The sequence below is a fragment of the Canis lupus genome, chromosome 12 (genome assembly GCF_003254725.2).
Source record: "Canis lupus dingo isolate Sandy chromosome 12, ASM325472v2, whole genome shotgun sequence".
Classification (NCBI taxonomy): domain Eukaryota; kingdom Metazoa; phylum Chordata; class Mammalia; order Carnivora; family Canidae; genus Canis; species Canis lupus.
In genome coordinates, this window is record NC_064254.1 from 1138521 (window position 1) to 1159130 (window position 20610).

The window sequence follows — 20610 nt, forward strand, 5'->3', positions numbered from 1 at the left end:
AATTTTATCCTGAATGAAACCTTCGATACCCCCGTCTTTGATATGCTAGATAAGTCAGATGTGATGTCCACAAAAATGACAGCAAACGTTTGGCCCTTGACCACAGTTAATCATCTAACACTAAGGAATAGGTACCATTAGTCCCAGCCTGTAACAAGCAAACGAAGCAGCATGTCCAAAGTAACAAACAGCTAGTAAGCTGACAGCCAGGATACAAATCCCTTTTGTTCTCTATTATATCCTGCCTCTCTGCTGAAGGAGTCTGGTTAATATTTACACTGTGGATTACCTCATTGGTTCAAGTCTTCGGTCTGGTGAAGCAGGGATTGTTTTCTGAGAGAAAACACCGTGTCCAAGAGAACGGTGACCCAAGAATCGTGTGGTAGAAGGGCGGTTTTTCCAACCCTAAGTATCCGTCGATTCAACAGTATTTATCCACTGCCTACCTTATGTCGAGTGCTAACCTAGGATCTGGAGACTCAGTGAACAGCCCTGTCATCACAGAGTTTCCACTCCAGGGAAGAAAACAAATAAGCAAATGTCAAGTAGTAATAAATGTCATTAAGAAAAATAAAGAGGGGATCCCTGGGTGGCGCTGCGGTTTGGCGCCTGCGTTTGGCCCAGGGCGCGATCCTGGAGACCGGGATCGAATCCCACGTCGGGCTCCCGGTGCATGGAGCCTGCTTCTCCCTCTGCCTGTGTCTCTGCCTCTCTCTCTCTCTGTGTGAGAGATAAAAATTAAAGAAAGAAAGAAAGAAAGAAAAATAAAGATAAGGGGCAAAGAGCGCTTGTTCAGACACTGTAGCTTTTCACTACAGTTGCCATCTATAGTTCTCAGGTTCCCAATGAGTAACCACATGTTTCTCACTTTGGAAAAATAACACACCAGTTCCTTCTGTTTTTCCAACAAGTTTTAAAGAACAACCCTTTTGGGTATTTGGGGAATACATAAATAAGACACGAGAGAGGGTGTCTGAAAATGAGAAATGATGAAGTAAAAGGAAGCTGCTTCCACACACAAATTGATTTGTCCATAGTTTTTTATTGACACTTTTTCAGTGTTACATAGGGGAAGGTATTGAGGATGTAGAAAGGAAAGCCATGCATACAAGGGAATGCAGCATCACTTTAGATCTCAGGAAAGTGAGCATCTGGTGGGTCTTTGGGGAAATTGGGAAAGAGGAAATCCAATAAAGAGAAAGACCAACTTAGAGACAAAAGAAAGACTAAGAAATGTAACATCTTCCTGGAACCATAATAGAGAGGCTAAACTAGGTCTTCATTCTTTTTCATGGACCATATAGTCTCTGGGAAAAGAGAGGTGGGAAAAACTAATTCTTCAGAGAATTACTAGTTCACAATGAACGAGTAGAATTAGAGAGCCATTGACAAACGTGAGGAAATAGCTGTGTTTAGGTTTTGGCAGGTGGGCAGGGAGTGGTAATAATATCATAGGGCTGCCATTTAATGAATCACAACTATTACATGCCAGAGACCATGCTACGCCCGCCCTTTACAGAGTGATTCTTAAGCATTGCAGCAACCCCATGAGGTAGGTATCATCATTATTGTTATCATCATCATTAGCATTCCAATCTTGTAGAGGAGGACACTGGACTACAGGTTAAGAAGCTTATCCTGTCCCAGCAAGTGGCAGGGTTAGGAAAAGGACCAAAGCCTGCCAGGCTCTGAAGCCCAAGTGCTTTACATATCCCTACTTCTCCATGCTGCAAATTTCAAAGAGGGGTCGGGTGAGGGTGACTTGGGAGTTTACAAGTTCCCATTGAAGGTTAAAGAACAATAAGATTCAGATCTGAGCAAGTTATCTTGCTAAATTTCACAGAATTATTGGATCTTGCCCCTAGAATTTCCCGGGAATGGAGAGAAAATGAGAAAGAACCAGTGAAGATGGTGGGAGGTAATTTTGATTGGGGGATTTCTTTGAGGAAGGGACCTGGAAGGGAAGAGTCAGGCCCTGCGGTGGATCCTAGACAGCAATCCGGTAGTTGGGATGGACCTGGGGCCTGACGTCGCAGACCATGCCAAGAAGCTGGGCCAAGACGCGTTCACGGTTTCTCTGCTGGGAGCTCTGCATGCCCTGCACCTGGCGTCTGGTAGCCTGTTCCACCTCAGCCGACAGGTTCCCCTGGGAGCCCATGGCCTGGGGGGATTGGGAAAGAGATGGAAGAGAGAAAGGCAAAAGCAGAAAACAGAGAAAGAAGGGTCCAGGCATGTGGAGGGAAAGATTCTGGAGCAACCAGGAAGAAAAGCCCTTGCCAAAACCATCCCCATCCCATCAAAATATCCAGACACCAAAGAAAGCAACACAATTCCCTTTCCTCAGAGACTTGACATGCAACTGCATCCAAAAACAGTAAAATCCCCTCTACCTTACCACACATAACCGTAAAACTCTGCCTTCCACCCCAAATGACATCATATTCCATGTAGACAGTGGCAATCCTCCCCCAAGTTGTTCAATTCTTTCAAAACTCTCAGATTCTCTTATCACACATCTTTATCAATAATGTGGTCCTTGCTAAGGGTCCCTTTCAGCCCTTTATCATGTTATTTTCTTGTAGAGCCACCCTGTACACACCTTATCATATACACCCACCGCCTTGCACCTTGGGGTCCCACCTCAACTTTCCCACAACTCACCGCCTGTTGCTTGCTCTGGAACTCCTGCTCTCGTTCTCTGCGGTACAGCTCCACCTCCATCTGTGCCTCCTCCTTTGCCTGCTTCAGACGCCGGGCCTTCCCTGGAAGCAGAAGAAAGGAGGGGGGGTGGGGATAGACCCCCTAACACCATCCATTTCTTCCCTCCCAATCAGCCATCCCAGTCCCAGCTTTCTCCCACCAGCCTTAGATTTTCCCAGGGACTCATATGTTTGCTGTCCCCCCCACCCCAATTTTCTTTCCAGACTCCAAAGGGAGAGGAGACTCACTCTTTCTGGCATCTGCCACCTTCTCAGCCGCCCGTTTCTCAGCTTGCAGGAGCTGCTGGATACCCTGGGACTGACTGGCCATTTCTGTGGTTATGGCTGATGCTGTTTTGGATGCTACAGAGGTACCAGGTGGCTCCCCCCACCACCACTACACATGCACCCTCCGAAGTCCTCCCCTTCCACCAGCTCCTTGCTGCAGTCCTCCACTACCCCTGGGTCTTAGTGCTCCCCTGTTCTGCTCAGCCTCCTGCACCAGGTGTCTCCCCCAAATTGATCCTCCCATGGATGGCTGGTGTCTTCTCCCTCTCGCACCGGCAGTACCTAGGAGGACCACCTGGGGGCAGCAGAGGCCAGGCCCAACGCTGCCCGCCGCGGGCACAGCAGGTGCCGCGTTTTCGCCGTCGAACATCCAGGAATGGGGGCAGGGGCAGAGAAGAGTGAGAAGGGGGCATAGAGGGGTTGAAGATGGGGTGACAAGTAAGAAAGTGTGTCTTGGGAGAAGAGGATGCTGGCTTTCTCTGAATTCTTCCTATTTGTCTTCCTTTTTTCGCTCTCCCTCCCGTTTCCTTCTCTCTTTTTTTCTACATATTTCCCAAGTCTAATTTATGCATCCATTTCAATGCCTTCTCGTACGGTTGTTTATGTCTTTCACACATGCCTTTTTTTTATCTGTCCCTGTTCTTGGCTTCGCTGTGGCTTGAGTTTTAGTGTTGCGTTTTCACTGTAATTTTTAATCTTTTCTCCGTTTTCTCTCTTTTCGTCTATCGCTGAACCGTCTCCTCTCTTCCCGGTTGGGGGAGGGGAGGATACATTAAGTCGCTGTGTCCCCCCCTCCCGTGCTCGGCTCCTCTTCCTTGTCTATGGTCCAGTCTTCCGGATTCAGGCGGACCCTTATCTTAAGTTCCCAAGTTTCCCCCCGAGGCCAGACTGAGGAAACACACACACACACGCCCGCCCCCTCGGAGAGAGAGGACATCCGGTAGCGCGTTCCCTTCCGGCCTTACCTGCGTCTCGGCTTGCGCCATTTCCGGCCGCCTAGAGCGTCCCGCCCTTCCCGCCTCCTTCCTCGGAGCATCTTAAACCCAGGCCTCGGGCCTGCAGCTCCGGGGGTACTGAGGGGGCGGGGGGCAGGTCTGATGAATAACCCCTCCCCCCAGGCCCCAGCGGGAGAAGCCTCCACATCTGTCTGCCGGGTACATCGTGTTCCATTTCTAGATCGTTATTTGAAATTATCTGTGACTTTAAATTCAGGGTTTTGTTGATAACAATTTTCCCCATCATTTTTCATTCGCCTTTTTCAAAGTCTTATTAAATATTACCTGGGCTCGTGAGCCTCAAAGCAATTATCTGTCCTTTTCTCAAATTTTACGTTAAAAAATCTGTGCCCCGAGCCCCCTTCAGGATTTTCTTCAGACCCACGGTGTGGTAAAGGGGTGAGAGTGGGAGAGGCCCGATTCCTGCCGATGGGGAGGGGCGCGGGGAGGGGCGGGGATGTCAGAGCCGGCGGGACCCTGACCACTGCCTTTCGTCCTCCGTGCGCAGCCCAAGACGTCCATGGCCTCCGGGTCCCGCCGCCAACGCCGAGAGCGTCGCTTCCGTCGTTACTTGTCCGCGGGGCGGCTGGTCCGGGCCCAGGCCCTCCTCCAGCGACACCCAGGCCTCGATGTCGACGCCGGGCAGCCCCCACCCCTGCACCGGGCCTGTGCCCGCCACGACGCCCCGGCGCTGTGCTTGCTGCTCCGGCTGGGGGCGGACCCTGCCCACCAGGACCGCCACGGGGACACGGCGCTGCACGCCGCTGCGCGCCAGGGCCCGGACGGTGAGTCTGCCTGCTGGGGAACAAGGTCGTGACCCGGGGACATGACGGGGAGTCTGCCTGCTGGGGAGCAAGGTCGTGGCTGGGGACAGGGCGCTGCACACCACTGCGCGCCAGGGCCCGGACGGTGGGTTTGCCTGCTGGGGAACAAGGCCACGAGCGAGCCCCTAACTGACGGGGAGGAGATGAAGGCCAATCGTTGAAAAATCGGCTACTTCTATCTAGGAAGGTAGTTGACCCCATTGGCATGTGGCAGTCGTTTCTGACTTTACATCACTGAGCTACCATTGTCCCAAGAGCCCAGCATTCTCAAAACAGCAACTTCAAATTTCCCATCTTTCTAGATGAGTTGCAAATTTGTCACTTGACTGGTGTTCCCCTACAGTGCAAAAAGTGAGAGAGAGGGTAGGTTCTGCAGTTAGGTTGCCTGGGTTCGGATCCCAGTGCCACACTTAGCTGTGTATTCTTGAGCGACTTACTAAACTTCTGAGGCTTAGTTTGCCCTCGTATACTATTAACAGCAGCTCTTGCTGTGTATGTGCCGGTACTTCTCACAAAACAGCTCATTTAATCGTCACAATAAGTACTAATATTATCCCTGGTTTCTCAGATGAGAAAACAGCACAGAGGGGATCCCTGGGTGGCGCAGTGGTTTGGCGCCTGCCTTTGACCCAGGGCACGATCCTGGAGACCCGGGATCAAGTCCCACATCGGGCTCCCGGTGCATGGAGCCTGCTTCTCCCTCTGCCTGTGTCTCTGCCTCTCTCTCTCTCTCTCTCTGTGACTATCATAAATAAAAAAAAAAGAAAAGAAAAGAAAAGAAAACAGCACAGAGAAGTTAATTGGCCAAAGTCACCCAGTCACAAAGTGGTAGAGCAGGGATTAGAACCCAGGCAGCCTGGCTAGACCATCTGTACTCTTGAGGACTGTTGTATACATTATAGGATTATTCAGTCATAGTGCCCATGTTCACAGCGCCCATGCCATCACATATGTTTAGAGAATCACCTGACACAACGTGTAATTAGAGCACCTGACATGTGATTAGCACTCAGTAGATGCTGGCCAGTGTTGTTCCTGTTATCAACAGATCCATACCCTTTACCCTCAGTTCTACAACAACTAAAAAACGGGATCCCTGGGTGGCGCAGTGGTTTGGCGCCTGCCTTTGGCCCAGGGCGCAATCCTGGAGACCCAGGATCGAATCCCACATCGGGCTCCCGGTGCATGGAGCCTGCTTCTCCCTCTGCCTGTGTCTCTGCCTCTCTCTCTCTGTGTGTGTGTGTGTGTGACTATCATAAATTAAAAAAAAAAAAAAAAAAACATTCAAAACAACTAAAAAACAGCACTAAGAGCCAAACATTTTTCTCATCAGTCTGCCAGCAGACCCGTGTGGTGAGAAAACCCAACCTGAACTAAAATGAGACTGTGATTCATTTTTATCCTACTAATTGTCGATATCCGTACATTTCTCTGCAGTGTCTTTCATGTGTTTGGTTACTGGAGCTGCCCAGGCCCTCTAGGCTACTTAATACACAGTGTATGTACTTTAGATCAGCTCTACCAAATCTGAGTTCTGAAAGACCTTTGACACTGAGGGTTTCAGATGGGGACCTATTGACTGTGGAAGCAGCTCTGTAGAGATAATAGCCTTTAGGAAAATAAAGCCTCGTAGAGACTTTTCTTCTAGAATAAGAACATTAGAGGAAGATCCCTGGGTTGGGATGAACAACCTTACCTCAGTATGATTGCTCCTATTGCCATCTTCCAGCTCCCCAACAGAAACCCCTCTTACCCCAAAAACTTCCCTCATAGAGTAAAAAAAAAAAATCCTCTTTTCTTTAATTCCCCTTAACAGGGCAGCCCCGGTGGCGCAGCGGTTTAGCACTGCCTGCGGCCCGGGGTGTGATTCTGGGGACTCAGGATCGAGTCCCGCATCGGGCTTCCTGCATGGAGCCTGTTTCTCCCTCTGCCTGTGTCTCTGCCTCTCTCTCTCTCTCTCTCTGAATAAGTAAATAAATAAGTAAATAAATAAATATTTTAAAAAGTATATTAAAATAATAATAATAATAATTCCCCTTAACATAGTGAGATAGGCTGGCATATTCAGATTTTTTTTAAAGATTTTATTTATTTATTCATGAGCGATACAGAGAGAGAGGCAGAGACACAGGCAAAGGGAGAAGCAGGCTCCCTGCAAGGAGCCGGATGTGGGACTCAATCCTAGGACCTGGGGATCACGCTGTGAGCCGAAGGCAGATGCTCAACCTCTAAGCCACCCAGGTATCCCTCAATTTTTTTTTTTAAACTTAAACAGAGGAGGTTTGCAAAATGTAAGCATCTAATTTGACAGCTGACATTTTACATGGCAAGAGAGCAGAGAACCCTGTGACAAATCTCAGTCCTGTTCATTCAGCCTCTAACACTTATAGGCTATGTACCAGGGACATGCAACTTAACTTCCATGACCCTAATTTGCCTCTTTTCATTATTATTAAGTTTTTTTTTTATTTTGTTTTTAAGATTTTATTTATTCGTTCATGAGAGACACAGAGAGACAGAGGCAGAGACACAGGCAGAGGAAGAAGCAGGCTCCATCCAGGGAGCCCGATGTGGGACTTGATCTTGGGACTCCAGGATCACACCCTGAGCCAAAGGCAGACACTCAACCACTGAGCCACCCAGGCATCCTGGAGTTTTTTATTTTGTAACTTGTCTCTCTAAAATGGAAGCTGTGACAATTAAATGAGGCAAGCACTTGGTACAGGTTTGGCAGTCGCCAAGTGAGAAGTATTGTTATTTGTATTCTTATATTATCCAATTATGGCTTTGGGGGTAATAAAAAGATCTCTCATAGTATGGTAGGATATTCTTTCATTATATTGACATCTAAGAAGCATATGAGATCAATACTGTTATCCTATTACAGAAGACGAAACAGTGTCTAGAAGGTTCAGGAACTTACTGCAATCTAATAGCCAACAGGTTGTTGTCTTCCCCGTACTTGGGTCACTCCCAAGCCTTGGGATCCTCTCAGGCCTTACTTCCTCCTGTTCCTCTGACAGCCATGCCACCAGATGGCCTTCTGGCTCTTTGGTAAATGGCTCATCATAGTCAGCTTCAAACTGCTTTAGAGACCATTAGGTCTTAAAATGCAAATATTTTCTTTGAACAAATGAAATGACCCAGGATCCCCTAAGGAAGGGGAGGTTTTCCCCCATTCCCACGTTAGCTATGTTAGCTGTTAGGTTCGAGGGATGAGGCAGTTGATGCTGGATTGACTGGGCTCTGTGATCACAACCAATGAGATGCTAGTGAATGGCTTTTGGTAACTTCCTTTTGGGACCCATCACCTCAAGGGGAAGTGGTCTTAACTGTCAAAGGCCCCCATATAAACATACCTTAGTCAGACAATAACCATTCTCTACACACGAGTATTGGTGAACATTAAGAAACAGTGGGTCATTTTCTCACAGACTTTGCAAAAAGAATGAAGTCCAAAGCCAGACGGCTTTTTTTTTTTCTTTTGATGTAACATTCACCGCACTTCTGCTCTGCGCCAGCACAGTACCAGACAACTGCCATCCATTACTCACTTTGACCTGCACAGTAGGAGTAAGCTGTGGCCCTATTTGGCAGATAACTGAGCCATTTTCTGGCGTATGTTCCATTCGCCTTTCCAGCCTTTCCTACCACAGCACAACCACAAAACTGCAGTTTCAGCTACGTAGCTCTGTTTTGTTACTCTTGATCTTCAGGATCATGAGTTCAAGTCCCACATTGGGTATACAGATTACTTAAAATCTTTAAAAAATGGAAAGAAGGGGGGCACCAGGGTGGCTCAGTGGATGAGCATCTACCTTCAGCTCAGGTCATGATTCTGGGATCAAGTCTCACATCGGGCTCCCTGCATGGAGCTCCTTCTCCCTCTGCCTGTATCTCTGTCCCTCTCTCTGTATCTCTCATGAATAAATAAATAAAATCTTTAAAAATAAAATCTTTTAAAAAAGGAAAAAGCCAAAAAACGTATTAAAAAAAGAAAACTTCATTAATAAAGTCATCTTTTTAATCTATCTGATGAGCAAAATTACAGGGTTAGTTGGTGATAATCTTGGTAAAGGATGACACATGCACTCATATTCTTTGTAGGAGTGTATGTTGGCACAAATTTGAGAGCAAATCGGTAAAATCGCACATGTTCTTTGACTCAGAAATTCCACTTCTGAGAATCTACCCCACAGAAATACTGTAAGGAGTCTACAAAGACACGTAGGAGGCCAAACATTTTTGGAAACAAAGTCTCTTGACCAGGGGTGGTGAGATGTTTATTTCATACACATAGCGGAACACTACACAGTCATAAAAAAGAATGAGGTAGACTTGTTTATGCTCCTGTGGAAAAATACAAATGAGACATCAGGTGAAAAAAGCAAGTTGCCAAACAAAAACATATAGCTTGGTTACACATCTCTGAAAAAAAAGTCATCCTGTGTATGCATTTTGTTTGTTTGTTTGTTTGTTTGTTTGTTTGTTTCTGTGTATGCATTTATATGCACCAAGACAGGACTGAAAGGGACCACAATAAACTGTTACCAAGATTAAATTTATTCTTCGTTCTTTAAAAAGAAAAGATTTAGGACACCTGGGTGGCTCAGTGGTTGGGCGGCTGCCTTCAGCTCTGGTTGTGATCCCGGGATCCAGGATCGAGTCCCTGCATGGAGCCTGCTTCTCTCCCTCTGCCTATGTCTGCCTTTCTCTCTCTGTGTGTCTCTCATGAATGGATAAATAAATCTTTTTAAAAAATAAAAATAAAATATTTTTCAAATTAGTTAAATCCCTTTCACATTAAAATGTTACCCAGGTAAGATTGGAGGACAGCCACCCATAGTCCTACCACCCAGAGACTAGGATTTTTACACATTTCCTTCTAGCCTATTTTTTTTTTCAGCCATAGGAATTAGCCCCTTATTTTACACAATTGTGATTGGATCCTATGTATAGGTTTTTAGCCAGCTTTTTCCACACACAAACATCATTTTTAGTGGCTATTGAATATTCTGTACCATATTTTACTTGCCATGTTTTATAGTTGGAAGCCTTACTCCTTAGAGCCTATGAATTTAAAAACCTCCTATGCAAGTCTGAACACCCACCCACCTTCATACCTGCTGTGAACCCTGTCAGGGAATAAGCAGTTGAAAGACAGGACTAGGTATATGTTGGGTGGGACAAGTTGGGAGCGCTGTGATAGGTCATGTCAGTAGTAAAGAGACATAGCCCCTCCTCTCATCCTGATGTGGTTTGAGCTGGGCAGCACTCAAGTACCAAGCGTGATGAGTGAGGGGCAACAGGCCTTGACCAGCCAAGGTGGGCCCATTCTGTCTTCCTACCTCCCTAGCAGTGACAGGACGACCCTTCCCTTGTCCATCCTTTTGCCAGGTGACCAGTATGTTGCAGCACCACAAAGTAAAGATTTAAGGACTGGTGGCCCATTTCCTCCTGCCCTAGGGAGAGAAAGTAGGTCCACAGGAAGGGAGGGTGCCTCACTCACCTTCCTCTATCCCTGCAGTGAAAGAGGTGCTTGGTAGCCATAGTGGGTGGGCTTGGCCAGGGGTAGAGCACTGGGTTGGCAGTAAAGTGAACAGCTTGACCTTCAGCTTACGCTAGAATGGATGCAGTAGGTCAGGGCTCGGGAAGAGAGGAATTCAGGAATATCAGTCCTGCTTCTGTTTACCCCAGCCTCCTGTCAGCAAGCCCCTGGGCAAGACCCTAAATCTCAGCCCCTTTCTCCTGCCCTACATCAGTAGTCATTTGGAAAGAACTTGATTTGCTGCTAGGAACATTTCTATGGCTTGAACTCGTTGCTAGTCTGGACCCTCATACCTCCTCACCCCCCTCCCAGTATGCCCTGTATGAGGTTGGCTGAGAGAAATTCCCCTGAAAACATTTATTTTACTCAGTTTATTGAGCAGCAATATGTAAAGGTCTCTGTTATTTATTCGTATGTTTATAATCGTGCAGAGTAAAATATTCAATTATTTTACAGTCTGAAGTACAGTTTTGGGTGAGAAACACAATAAGAGTTGTAAAGTGACAACATTTTCATATGAAATACATAGAGGTTTTTGACATTGCCCAGGGTGGCTGGAAGCAGCCTGCAAAATGTCACTTAACATAGTAGGACTCCTATATTTGTGGACACTAATAAATTGTTTGTAGGGACGCAGACTAGAATATTTTAAACTACCATGCTTATCACACATGCGGTAAACTATCAGTAAATATTTGTCAGTGATGGTGATTTCCTAATACCCAGGAGGCTACCACGTGGGCAACTCTTTCCATGGCTCTAAGACCAAGGGAGTGAGTGACCCACAGGATTCAAGATGGCAGTCCTGCCGAGGAGTGGGAGTCCCAGCTAACGTCTGCTTACTGCTCTTCCACCAACAGCCTACACGGACTTCTTCCTGCCACTACTGAGTCGCTGCCCCTCTGCCATGGGAATAAAGAATAAGGATGGGGAGACCCCTGGGCAAATTCTGGGCTGGGGACCCCCCTGGGATTCTGCTGAAGAGGAAGAAGAAGACGAGGCCTCTAAGGAGCGGGAATGGAGGCAGAAGCTGCAGGGAGAGCTGGAGGAGGAGTGGCAGGAGGTGATTGGGAGGTTTGAAGGTAAGGAATCCATCCCCATCTATAGCTGCCCTCCTTCCCTTGACCGCTCTTCCTGTACCACCGCATGAATGCTCCCGTTGGCCCGCTGTACCCCCTCCTCTGTACTCTCCTGCCCCTCCTGCCTATCACCTTCTCACAGCATTTTCCTGGCTACCCTCATCCTGCCCTCCCAAACAGATGACGCTTCCCATGAGACCCAGGAACCTGAGTCCTTCTCAGCCTGGTCAGATCGCCTGGCCCAGGAACACGCCCAGAAGCACCAGCAGCAGCACGAGACACAGGGAGCCTGCCGACCCCCACGGGCCGAGGGTTCCAATCACAGCTGGCAACAGCAGGAGGAGGAGCAGCGGCTCTTCCGAGAGCGAGCCCGGGCCAAGGAGGAAGAACTGCGTGAGAGCCGAGCCCAGAGGGCCCAGGAGGCTCGTGGGGACCGAGGGCCAGAGCCAGCCAGGGCTGGGCCCAGCGCAGAGCACCCACGAGGAGCAGGGAGAGGCAGCCTCTGGCGCTTTGGTGATGTGCCCTGGCCGTGCCCTGGGGGAGGGGACCCAGAGGCCATGGCAGCAGCCCTGGTGGCCAGGGGCCCCCCCTTGGAGGAGCAGGGGGCTCTGAGGAGGTACTTAAGGGTCCAGCAGGTCCGCTGGCACCCTGACCGCTTTCTGCAGCGATTCCGAAGCCAGATTGAGACCTGGGAGCTGGGCCGCGTGATGGGGGCCGTGACGGCCCTTTCTCAAGCCCTGAATCGCCATGCGGAGGCCCTCAAGTGATCTAGGGAAAGAGTGAGAACTGCAGGGAACACAGTGTTAGAGGCAGGGCCATAGGAAGGGGAAAGTCAAGTATGGGGATGACGAGGAAGAGGCCAATGCCACAGGATGAAGGATATGGGGTGGGAGCAAAATTTGTATTGAGTGGGAGTGGGGAGGATATGGGCCACCACCACTGCTGCTTGGCACCTCCATTTCCTAATAAGACCTGGTTCCACATCTCACTCCCTGTGTCTCCTCTGCCTTTTTCCATTGCTGTGGTTTTCATCATATATGACATCTCTTTCCTACCCCGCCTGCCCAAACCCGCAGCTCCTACACACCTGCAGCACACACGCACACACTAAGATGTGCTCTCAGCTGGAGCCAGGAGGGCCCTGCATGCCCACCCACAGAGGCAGCCCTTAGGAGACCCAGTATGCCCACCAGTCTCACTCCATTCCCTGCACTGGGCTCCTCCACTGTGCAGTCAATGACTGGAAAAATAGATGTGAACTGAGGCAGAAAAGGGAACAAAGCCAGTTTCCCTCCTCTCCCCAGTTCCCCAGGCAGAACCACATCCTCCTCCCCATTTAACACCCCCTCCCCCAACACAGGGCTTTCCCTTTGCTGAGTCACTGAATGCTCTGAATTGGGGGCAGCTGGAGCTGGGGGCCCTGAGGAGGTTGTGGGAGGATGGAATAGAAGCAGAATGGACAGAGGAAGAGCCCTGGGGGGGGGGGGGGGAGTGGAATTTTGGTTGCTAAAATTAGGAGCAGGGGAAGGAGATGGAAAGAGCCAAATTATGTAACCTGGGTTGTCTGTTCTTGGGCAACTAGAGATCCACACCCAAAGCTATCTCCCCTGGAGCTCCTCAGTCCTCTGTATCCTCCAGGGCGCGGGTCCTCTCCAGCTTCTGCTCCCATCGCACCCCTGGAATTCATCTCTGGGCAGTTCAGCTCAGCCTTCCAGATAGACCTCTTGTGCTGAGGTTGAAGGAAAGGTCCTGAGGAGCAGAGGGAGAGGGTCTGGCGCCATCCCCTTCCCTGTTCACACTCCATTTCCACTCCAGCTCCCCAGACCTGTAGACAGTACCAAACCCCACTGCCATCCCCCAGGACACAACAAGGAACTCCGTGAAAAGAAAGGAAAGTACAGGCATGCGCCGGCCTGTGCAATCTGCACGACTCTACATCAGAGCATCTTATGAATCAGGAACTTACTTTCCAGGCTTGGAGCCCTGGTTTACTCAGGAGGATCCCAGGAGTGGAAGCAGAGGGCAATAGAGGATAGGGAGGGGAAGCCCGTGGAAGCAGGGGTATGCAGAGTGGGCAAGGGACCTGGGAGAAGACAGCCAGGAGACCCAAAGCCTCCCAGACCAGGCAGCTGTTCAGGGTCAGGAGGAGGAAGGGCTGGTGAGAAAGATCCTGTGAGAGGAAGCTGCTGTGATTCAGAGAAGAGTCTGCGAGCTGTGAGCAACCCAGGCGTCCGGTTCCTCTCACAGGCCGGAGATTTCGGAAGTGGCATGCAAAGAGCCCACATTGGGAGTGGGGGGAGTTGGGGTTGCTGGAGTTAGGATCCCTAAGCTGGGGGGTCGAGAGGTAAGCATTAGAAACCTTTGGCAGCCAAATTTGCTCCTCCATCCAGATTTTTTTTCTGGCTTTTAAGCACATCTTTGCCCTTCTACAAAAGTTACATAAAACCAAAGCAAAATAAGCCCTGATACCTGACCCCCAAATCTACCTCTTTTCAACGTCCCTTCCTGGTGTCTGGCCCCCAGCCCTGTTGGGGGTTCCCCTGAGATGAGGGCTGTTCACTTTCTCTGACCACAGGGTTTCCGCTTCTGTGTCTCTTGTTTCCTAGTCTGATAAAAATACTGAGCCCTAGAGGCCCTAGCTTCCTCTGACCCCCTGGGGCCAGGCAGCAGGCATCCTGTCCACCGTGGCGGGGGCAGGGAGGGGGGCCCAGGGATCCCCAAGGGATGACTCAGTGCCTACCGTGAAACACTGGAGAGGTGTGAGTGTTTCTGCTCTCGACAGCTGGAACGAGGAATCTTAAGTGAAGGACGATGCATTGGGGTTCAGTTAGAAAAACAAGATTAGAGAACAAGACTAGAGAGATCAAAGAGGGTCAGTTAGGGACTGGGGTTTAGGCAAGTTTGAGTTAAATTGAGAAAAGGATCTGGAAAGGAATCTATTCAGTGTAGTTCAACCAAGCATCAAGTAGCCCATTGGTAATCCAAACTGCTTCAAGTTTTCAGTCCAACAGCGGAGGTGAGGCCCATACCTAATTGTGATTCAGGGCATGTTGCGGAGTGAATGCCCTAGAGTAAATCCTAGTGGATCCAGAAAAGGGGAGGTGAATTCCATCTGAAAGCACTGGGGCGGTGGGGCTCTGGGTGTAAGTGAATGGAAAAGCTCCGTAGATCAATGAAATGGCTTCAGCAGAGACCAGGAGTCAGAAAACAGCATACTGAGGAAAAGATGAACATCCTGTGGTAGACCAAACACAGGTGTGAGTGAGCACGTGTTGAAGAAGGGACCATAGAATGCCAAGGTAAAGGGTTTAGGACACACTTCATGCTGTGTGCTGTGGTGCTGGTGACAGCTGTGCAGAAGAGGGAGAGAGAACGGGAGAGTGCTATATGTGTTACAGACAAGGAGTCAAGAAAAAACTATCATTCTGTGAACACCTACCATGTCAAGCCCCTTCCTAACATGAGTAATCCTGCCAACAACTGTTCAGAAGGTGGGTGGTCCATCTCCATCATAAAAAGGAAACCGGGGCTCATATACATGCTGAACTTGCTTAAGGCCACACAGGTAAAAAAGTAGCGGAATGAGCACAAAGCTCATCTTACTCCAAGACTCTGGTACTTGTATACTTTAACTTGGGTCCCAGTAATTCCAAGTGGTATTAAAGGAGGGAACATGGGATCCCTGGGTGGCTCAGCGGTTTGGCACCTGCCTTCAGCCCAGGGCGTGATCCTGGAGACCCGGGATCGAATCCCACGTCAGGCTCCCGGTGCATGGAGCCTGCTTCTCCCTCTGCCTGTGTCTCTGCCTCTCTCTCATTAATAAATAAATAACATAAAATAAATAAATAAATGAAAAAGGAGGGAACAGATCTTAAAAAACTGAGAAGATAAGTCATTAGCCCAAGACAACTGATGGGACACTGGGAGGAATCTTAGAAGAGGAATTTTAGATGACTCTGAATTTCGAGCCTGAAGATTAGAAAGATGCTGCCCTTAGCCTAGCTGAGGGGAAAGATAAGGAATTCAGTTTTAGACACTGAAGCAATAAATTTTTATTAAGCACCTGAGAGGAGCAGGGCACTCTACTAGACAAAAGGTTTAAATGAAATATAAAGTCACTGCCCTCATTAGAGGGCTTGCAGTATAACAAGTTAATATAAAAGTAACAACTACAAGTAATAATGGGAGGTGCACCTGCTTAGAGAAATAAAGTGTTCAAAGAAGGCTTGCTGAGTTTGAGGTGTTAGCATAATATGCAAGTGGAGATTTCCAACAAGCAGGTCCAGAACTCAAGAGAAAAGTTTGAACTGGAGGGGTAGATTTGGGCATCATTCCCTTCCTAGCAGAGACAGTCTCTGGAGTGGACAGGATCCCTGAGAGAGGGTGACCAGAATAGCCCCTAAAGACGGTCAAAGCAAGAGGAATCACTAAGGGAGGGAGGTGGGGGAAGCGGTTAGAGAAGTAGGGCAAGGGAGGGGTGTGCCAAGCAGAGACCGGGCAACTACATCTAATGCTTCAAAGAGGTCTAGTAGGGGAAGGTTGAAAGATCCTTTGGGTTCAGGAACTAGACAATTACAAATTTTGAGAAAACAGTTTCCACTTACCAGATGGGCAGAAATCGCTTTACAGAGGTTGAGGAATGAGTGGGAGGTGAGGAAAGGGAGGTGGTAGGTACAAAGTCATAGAATGGTGAATATATAAGACAACTAAGAATCATCTCTAGTTCAACCCACGAATTCTACAGATGAGGAAAATTTTACCAGTTCCCAAAAAAGTGGGTAGTTAAGGGGGCCTACTCTCTTAAGACATCACACAGAAAAGGAAGGTGAGAGATAGAATGGATATTTGCGAGAAAAACAGAGTCCAGGGAACTATTTTCAAGAAATAAAACTGGGGACTCTTGGGTGGCTCAGAGGTTAAGCATCTGCCTTCAGCTCAGGGCCTGATCCCAGGTTCTGGGGATCAAGTCCCATGTCAGGCTCCTTGCATGGAGCCTGCTCCCTCTGCCTGTGTCTCTGCCTCTCTCTGTGTGTGTCTCTCATGAGCAAATAAAATCTTTAAAAATAAATAGATAGAAATAAAACTGAACATGTTTGTAAAATGAAAGCAAGATGTATGAAGAGAAACATACTGAAAATGTGGGGAAAGAATATAGTAAAGACACAGGAAGTGGATTACAGAGTACAAAGGATCAGCCTTGGACAGAAGAAAGAGTCTTGGAGTCAAAAGAAAAGAAAGATGGGGTGCCTGGGTGGCTCAGTTGGTTAAGCATCTGCCTTCAGATCAGATCACTGATCCCAGGGTCCTGGGATCAAGCCCTGCACGGGCTCAGAGAAGAGTCTGCTTCTCCTTCTCCCTCACCCTTTGCCCCTCCCCCTGCTCATGCTCTCTCTCGCTCTCTCTCAAATAACTGAAAAAATTTTAAAAATAAAATTTAAATTTAAAAATAGATGAAATAGGGATCCCTGGGTGGCGCAGCGGTTTGGCGCCTGCCTTTGGCCCGGGGCGTGATCCTGGAGACCCAGGATCGAGTCCCACATCGGGCTCCCAGCATGGAGCCTGCTTCTCCCTCTGCCTGTGTCTCTGCCTCTCTGTCTCTCTCTGTGTGACTATCATGAATAAATAAATAAAATCTTTAAAAAAAAAAAATAAAGGACTTTTTCTTAAAAAAATAAAAAAATAAAAAAAATAAAATAGATGAAATATAAAGTAGAGGAAAAGGGAAGAAGTGAAGAGGTCAGCTTGGATGGCCGTAAGCTCAATGAAAGAGATGACAGCATCACCAACCGAGAGGAAAGAGGTAAAGTTGAGGTGTAAGAGGCTCAGAGAACATTGCGTGCAGAAATGTAAAAGGGAATCAAGAAAGAAGGATTGAACTGAGAAATACTGAGAGCTCTCTGATGGCAAGGGTTAGCAGAAGGCCTCTTTTGGTGACATGACTCTCCTGCACTATGTGGCAACCTTGGAGAAAGCCTCAAGAATAAGACCACTGAGTTCATCCAAATCAAGTTTTTCAAGATCTTGGTAGAACACCAAGTGCTTCTAAAGTGCTTATGAAGGGGTGTCTGGGTGGCCCAGTTGGTTAAGCACCTGACTCTTGATTTTGGCTCAGAGTCATGAGATCAAGCCCCACGTTGGGCTCTGCCCTAGGTGCAAAACCTGGTTAAGATTCTCTCCCTCCTTCTCCCTCTGTCCCCTCCCCTGCTCATGCACTCTCTCTCTCTCCCAAATACATAAATAAGTGCTAGTAAAAGTAGTTGAAATTTTTGACCATGCAGTGCAAATTAAACCATATGGGCAAGGAAAACAAGGAAAGAAGAGGAGTTGGAAGCCTTGGTGAGAATGGGGAACTAATTTGTTGGGGAAGAGTAGGGGGTATGAAAGTGAGTGGTCATGATGAGAGGGAAAATTCAGAGTTCAAGATCTCAAAGATGTAGCCCTTCCAGGTGATGCTGAGGTCTGAAATACAACCTTGCTCGTGGGTGCCTAAACAGGAGCAGGGAAAGAGGCTATAAAGTTGTTGTAATTGAGAAATTTTAAGGCACTGAGAGGACAGTGTGAGACTCATTCTGCGTGGTTTTGATGTCTCTAAAGATGTTGGTAGGGATGAAATATGAAGAAGAGCTGAGTTAGGTATAAAATTGTTAAGGGTGTGATAAAGATGGTGAAGACTGTGCTGTACAGATAGTAAGAGAATGGCAAATGCAAAAGGCATGGGCTTCAAGAGGAGAAAAGGAGGTTGCTAATGGTGCTGAATAGTGATCTCTCCTCTGCCCCGGTAGGGACAGAGGACCTTGTGATTGGGAGGAAGGAAGAGCAGTGTTCACCAAAGAGAAAAGGAGCATCATTAGGGTAAATCCAGGTTTCGTGGTGCCAGAGGAAGACTCTTTCAAAAATGAGACAGAGAATTTGAATATATGAGGAGTTCCATCAAATATTGTGAAATTGGCTGAAGTGTCCCTGTCAGGTAAGAAGTCTAATCCAGAGAGGTTAGATCCCAGTGAGACTTCAGGAGAAGACAAGGTCTGGAGGAGTTTTGCTTCTGGAGATAGGAGATTGCTGCTTCTGGAATTTAGAATGGAAGGGACATAGCATTTATTACGAGGGAAGAAACATTAAGTACCTTTTTAAAAAAGATTTTATTTATTTATTCATGAAAGACACAGGGACAGAGAAAGGCAGAGACGTAGGCAGAGAGAGAAGCAGGCTCCATGCAGGGAGCTCGATGTGGGACTCCATCCTGGGACCCGGGGATCATGCCCTGAGCCAAAGGCAGACGCTCAACCGCTGAGCCACCCGGGCGTCTCAAAACATAAATACTTGAAGGAGGTCTCAGGGGGATGCACAAGACAAAACATGTCTTCCAGTTGCATGGCTTTAAATGCCATCCTCATGCTGATGACTTCTAATGTTGTCTCTCTAGCTCTGACCTTGCCTCTGAAAGCCAGACTCCTATCCAACTGGCAAGTGAAATCTCTACTTGGATGTCTGCCCAATGGATTTTTTTAAAGGTTGTTTTTTTTTTTTTTTTTTGAAGATTTCATTTATTTATTCGTGAGAGACACACACACACAGAGGCAGAGACACAGGCAGAAAGAGAAGCAGACTCCATACAGGGATCCCGATATGGGACTCCATCCCCAGGACTCCAGGATCACAACCCAAGCCAAAGGCAGATGCTCAACTGCTGAGCCACCCAGGCATCCCTACCCAATGGATTTAGACTTAACATATTCAAAATCAAACTTTTGGTTCACCCACTTCATCAGAATCCGTGTCCCAGTCTCCCTATCTTCCATCCCCACACACATCCACTCAAATTGAACATCAAGTCCTGTCAATTCTACCCCTGAAATATATCCCACATTTGTCTACTTCTCTCCATTTCCACGTCTGCCACCATCTTCTCTCTTCCTATCACTGCCATTGCCTCCTAACTTGTGTCCCTGCTTTCATTTTTTTCCTTCTACAATCCAATCTAGACACAGGATCTTTTTTTTTTTTTTTTAAGATTTTATTTATTTGAGAGAGAGTGTGAGTGAGAGAAAGAGAGCAAGAGCAGTGGAGACACAGAAGGAGAGGACGAAGCAAACTTCCCACTGAGTAGGGAGTCAGATCTAGACTGTATCCCAGGACTCTGGGATCATGACCTAAGCTGAAGGCAGATGCTTAACCGACTGAGCCAATGAGGCACCCTAGATCTTTTAAAACCCTAGGATCTGGGATCCCTGGGTGGCGCAGCAGTTTTGCGCCTGCCTTTGGCCCAGGGCATGATCCTGGAGACCTGGGACCGAATCCCACGTCGGGTTCCCGGTGCATGGAGCCTGTGTCTCTGCCTCTCTCTCTCTGTGTGTGTGTGTGTGACTATCGTAGATAAAAAAAAAAAACCTAGGATCTTTGAAAAACACAAATCCAATCACCTCTGCCTCACTCCATTCCATCCTCCACCTCCTCCCCAGTCCTCTTTCCCCTCTTCCCCCTTATACACAAGGATACATACACACTGACACCCTGCTTCTCATGATTTATTTACCTTTGAATGGCCCTGCATGGGGATCCCTGGGTGGCGCAGCGGTTTGGCACCTGCCTTTGGCCCAGGGCGCTATCCTGGAGACCCGGGATTGAATCCCACATCGGGCTCCCGGTGCATGGAGCCTGCTTCTCCCTCTGCCTATGTCTCTGCCTCTCTCTCTCTCTCTCTCTCTCTGTATGACTATCATAAATAAATAAAATAAAAATTAAAAAAAAATGAATGTCCCTGCATGATCTGGCTCCTGCCTTCTCTCTCTGACTCCATCCCCTACCCCGCTCCCACTGTCTCTCTGCTCCAGCCACACACCAGCTTCCTTTCTGTTCTTCAACACCCCCTGCTCATTTCTACCTTCCAGCTTTTGCAGTAGCTGTTCCCTTTGCCTGGAATGCTTCTCCCCTAAATCTTCACCTGGTCACTCTTACCTGTCATTTGGGTCTTAGCTTAAATGCCACTTACTCGGAAAGGACTTCCTGACCACTGTGTCTAAAGTAGTTCTCTGCCACTCCTCACATGTCCTCTATTATTTCCTCATAGCACTACTTATTGACTTCATCAGGGTATTTCCTTTATGCTTTGCTTTACTAGGATGTCTGATTTGCTTGCCACTATATCCCTATTGCCTAGAACAGTGCCCAGCACATAAT

General features: G+C 48.0%; 2 protein-coding genes across 6 annotated transcripts; one reads left to right on the top strand and one right to left on the bottom strand.

Moving 5' to 3' along the window:
- Positions 1 to 1022: 1022 nt before the first annotated feature.
- Positions 1023 to 4689, bottom strand: ATP6V1G2 (ATPase H+ transporting V1 subunit G2). Of its 3 annotated transcripts, none has more exons than XM_049092546.1 (3): positions 4554 to 4689; positions 2662 to 2762; positions 1023 to 2161 (listed from the first exon to the last, which is right to left on the bottom strand). In XM_049092546.1, the coding sequence occupies exons 2-3, from the start codon at positions 2719 to 2721 to the stop codon at positions 1988 to 1990; spliced, it is 234 nt and encodes a 77-aa protein (XP_048948503.1). In that variant the 5' UTR covers positions 2722 to 2762; positions 4554 to 4689; the 3' UTR covers positions 1023 to 1987. The 3 variants fall into 3 exon arrangements, with proteins under 3 accessions (XP_048948503.1, XP_025273944.1, XP_025273943.1); XM_025418159.3 differs by lacking the exon at positions 4554 to 4689 and adding an exon at positions 3607 to 3937; XM_025418158.3 differs by lacking the exon at positions 4554 to 4689 and adding an exon at positions 2949 to 3275.
- Positions 3302 to 12421, top strand: NFKBIL1 (NFKB inhibitor like 1). 3 transcript variants are annotated; one of them, XM_049092543.1, is made up of 4 exons: positions 3302 to 3425; positions 4491 to 4767; positions 11215 to 11436; positions 11614 to 12421. In XM_049092543.1, exons 2-4 carry the CDS (start codon positions 4503 to 4505, stop codon positions 12198 to 12200), a joined length of 1074 nt encoding a protein of 357 aa, XP_048948500.1. In that variant the 5' UTR covers positions 3302 to 3425; positions 4491 to 4502; the 3' UTR covers positions 12201 to 12421. The 3 variants fall into 3 exon arrangements, with proteins under 3 accessions (XP_048948500.1, XP_025273937.1, XP_048948501.1); XM_025418152.3 differs by lacking the exon at positions 3302 to 3425 and adding an exon at positions 3958 to 4141; XM_049092544.1 differs by lacking the exon at positions 3302 to 3425 and adding an exon at positions 4193 to 4381.
- Positions 12422 to 20610: the final 8189 nt, after the last annotated feature.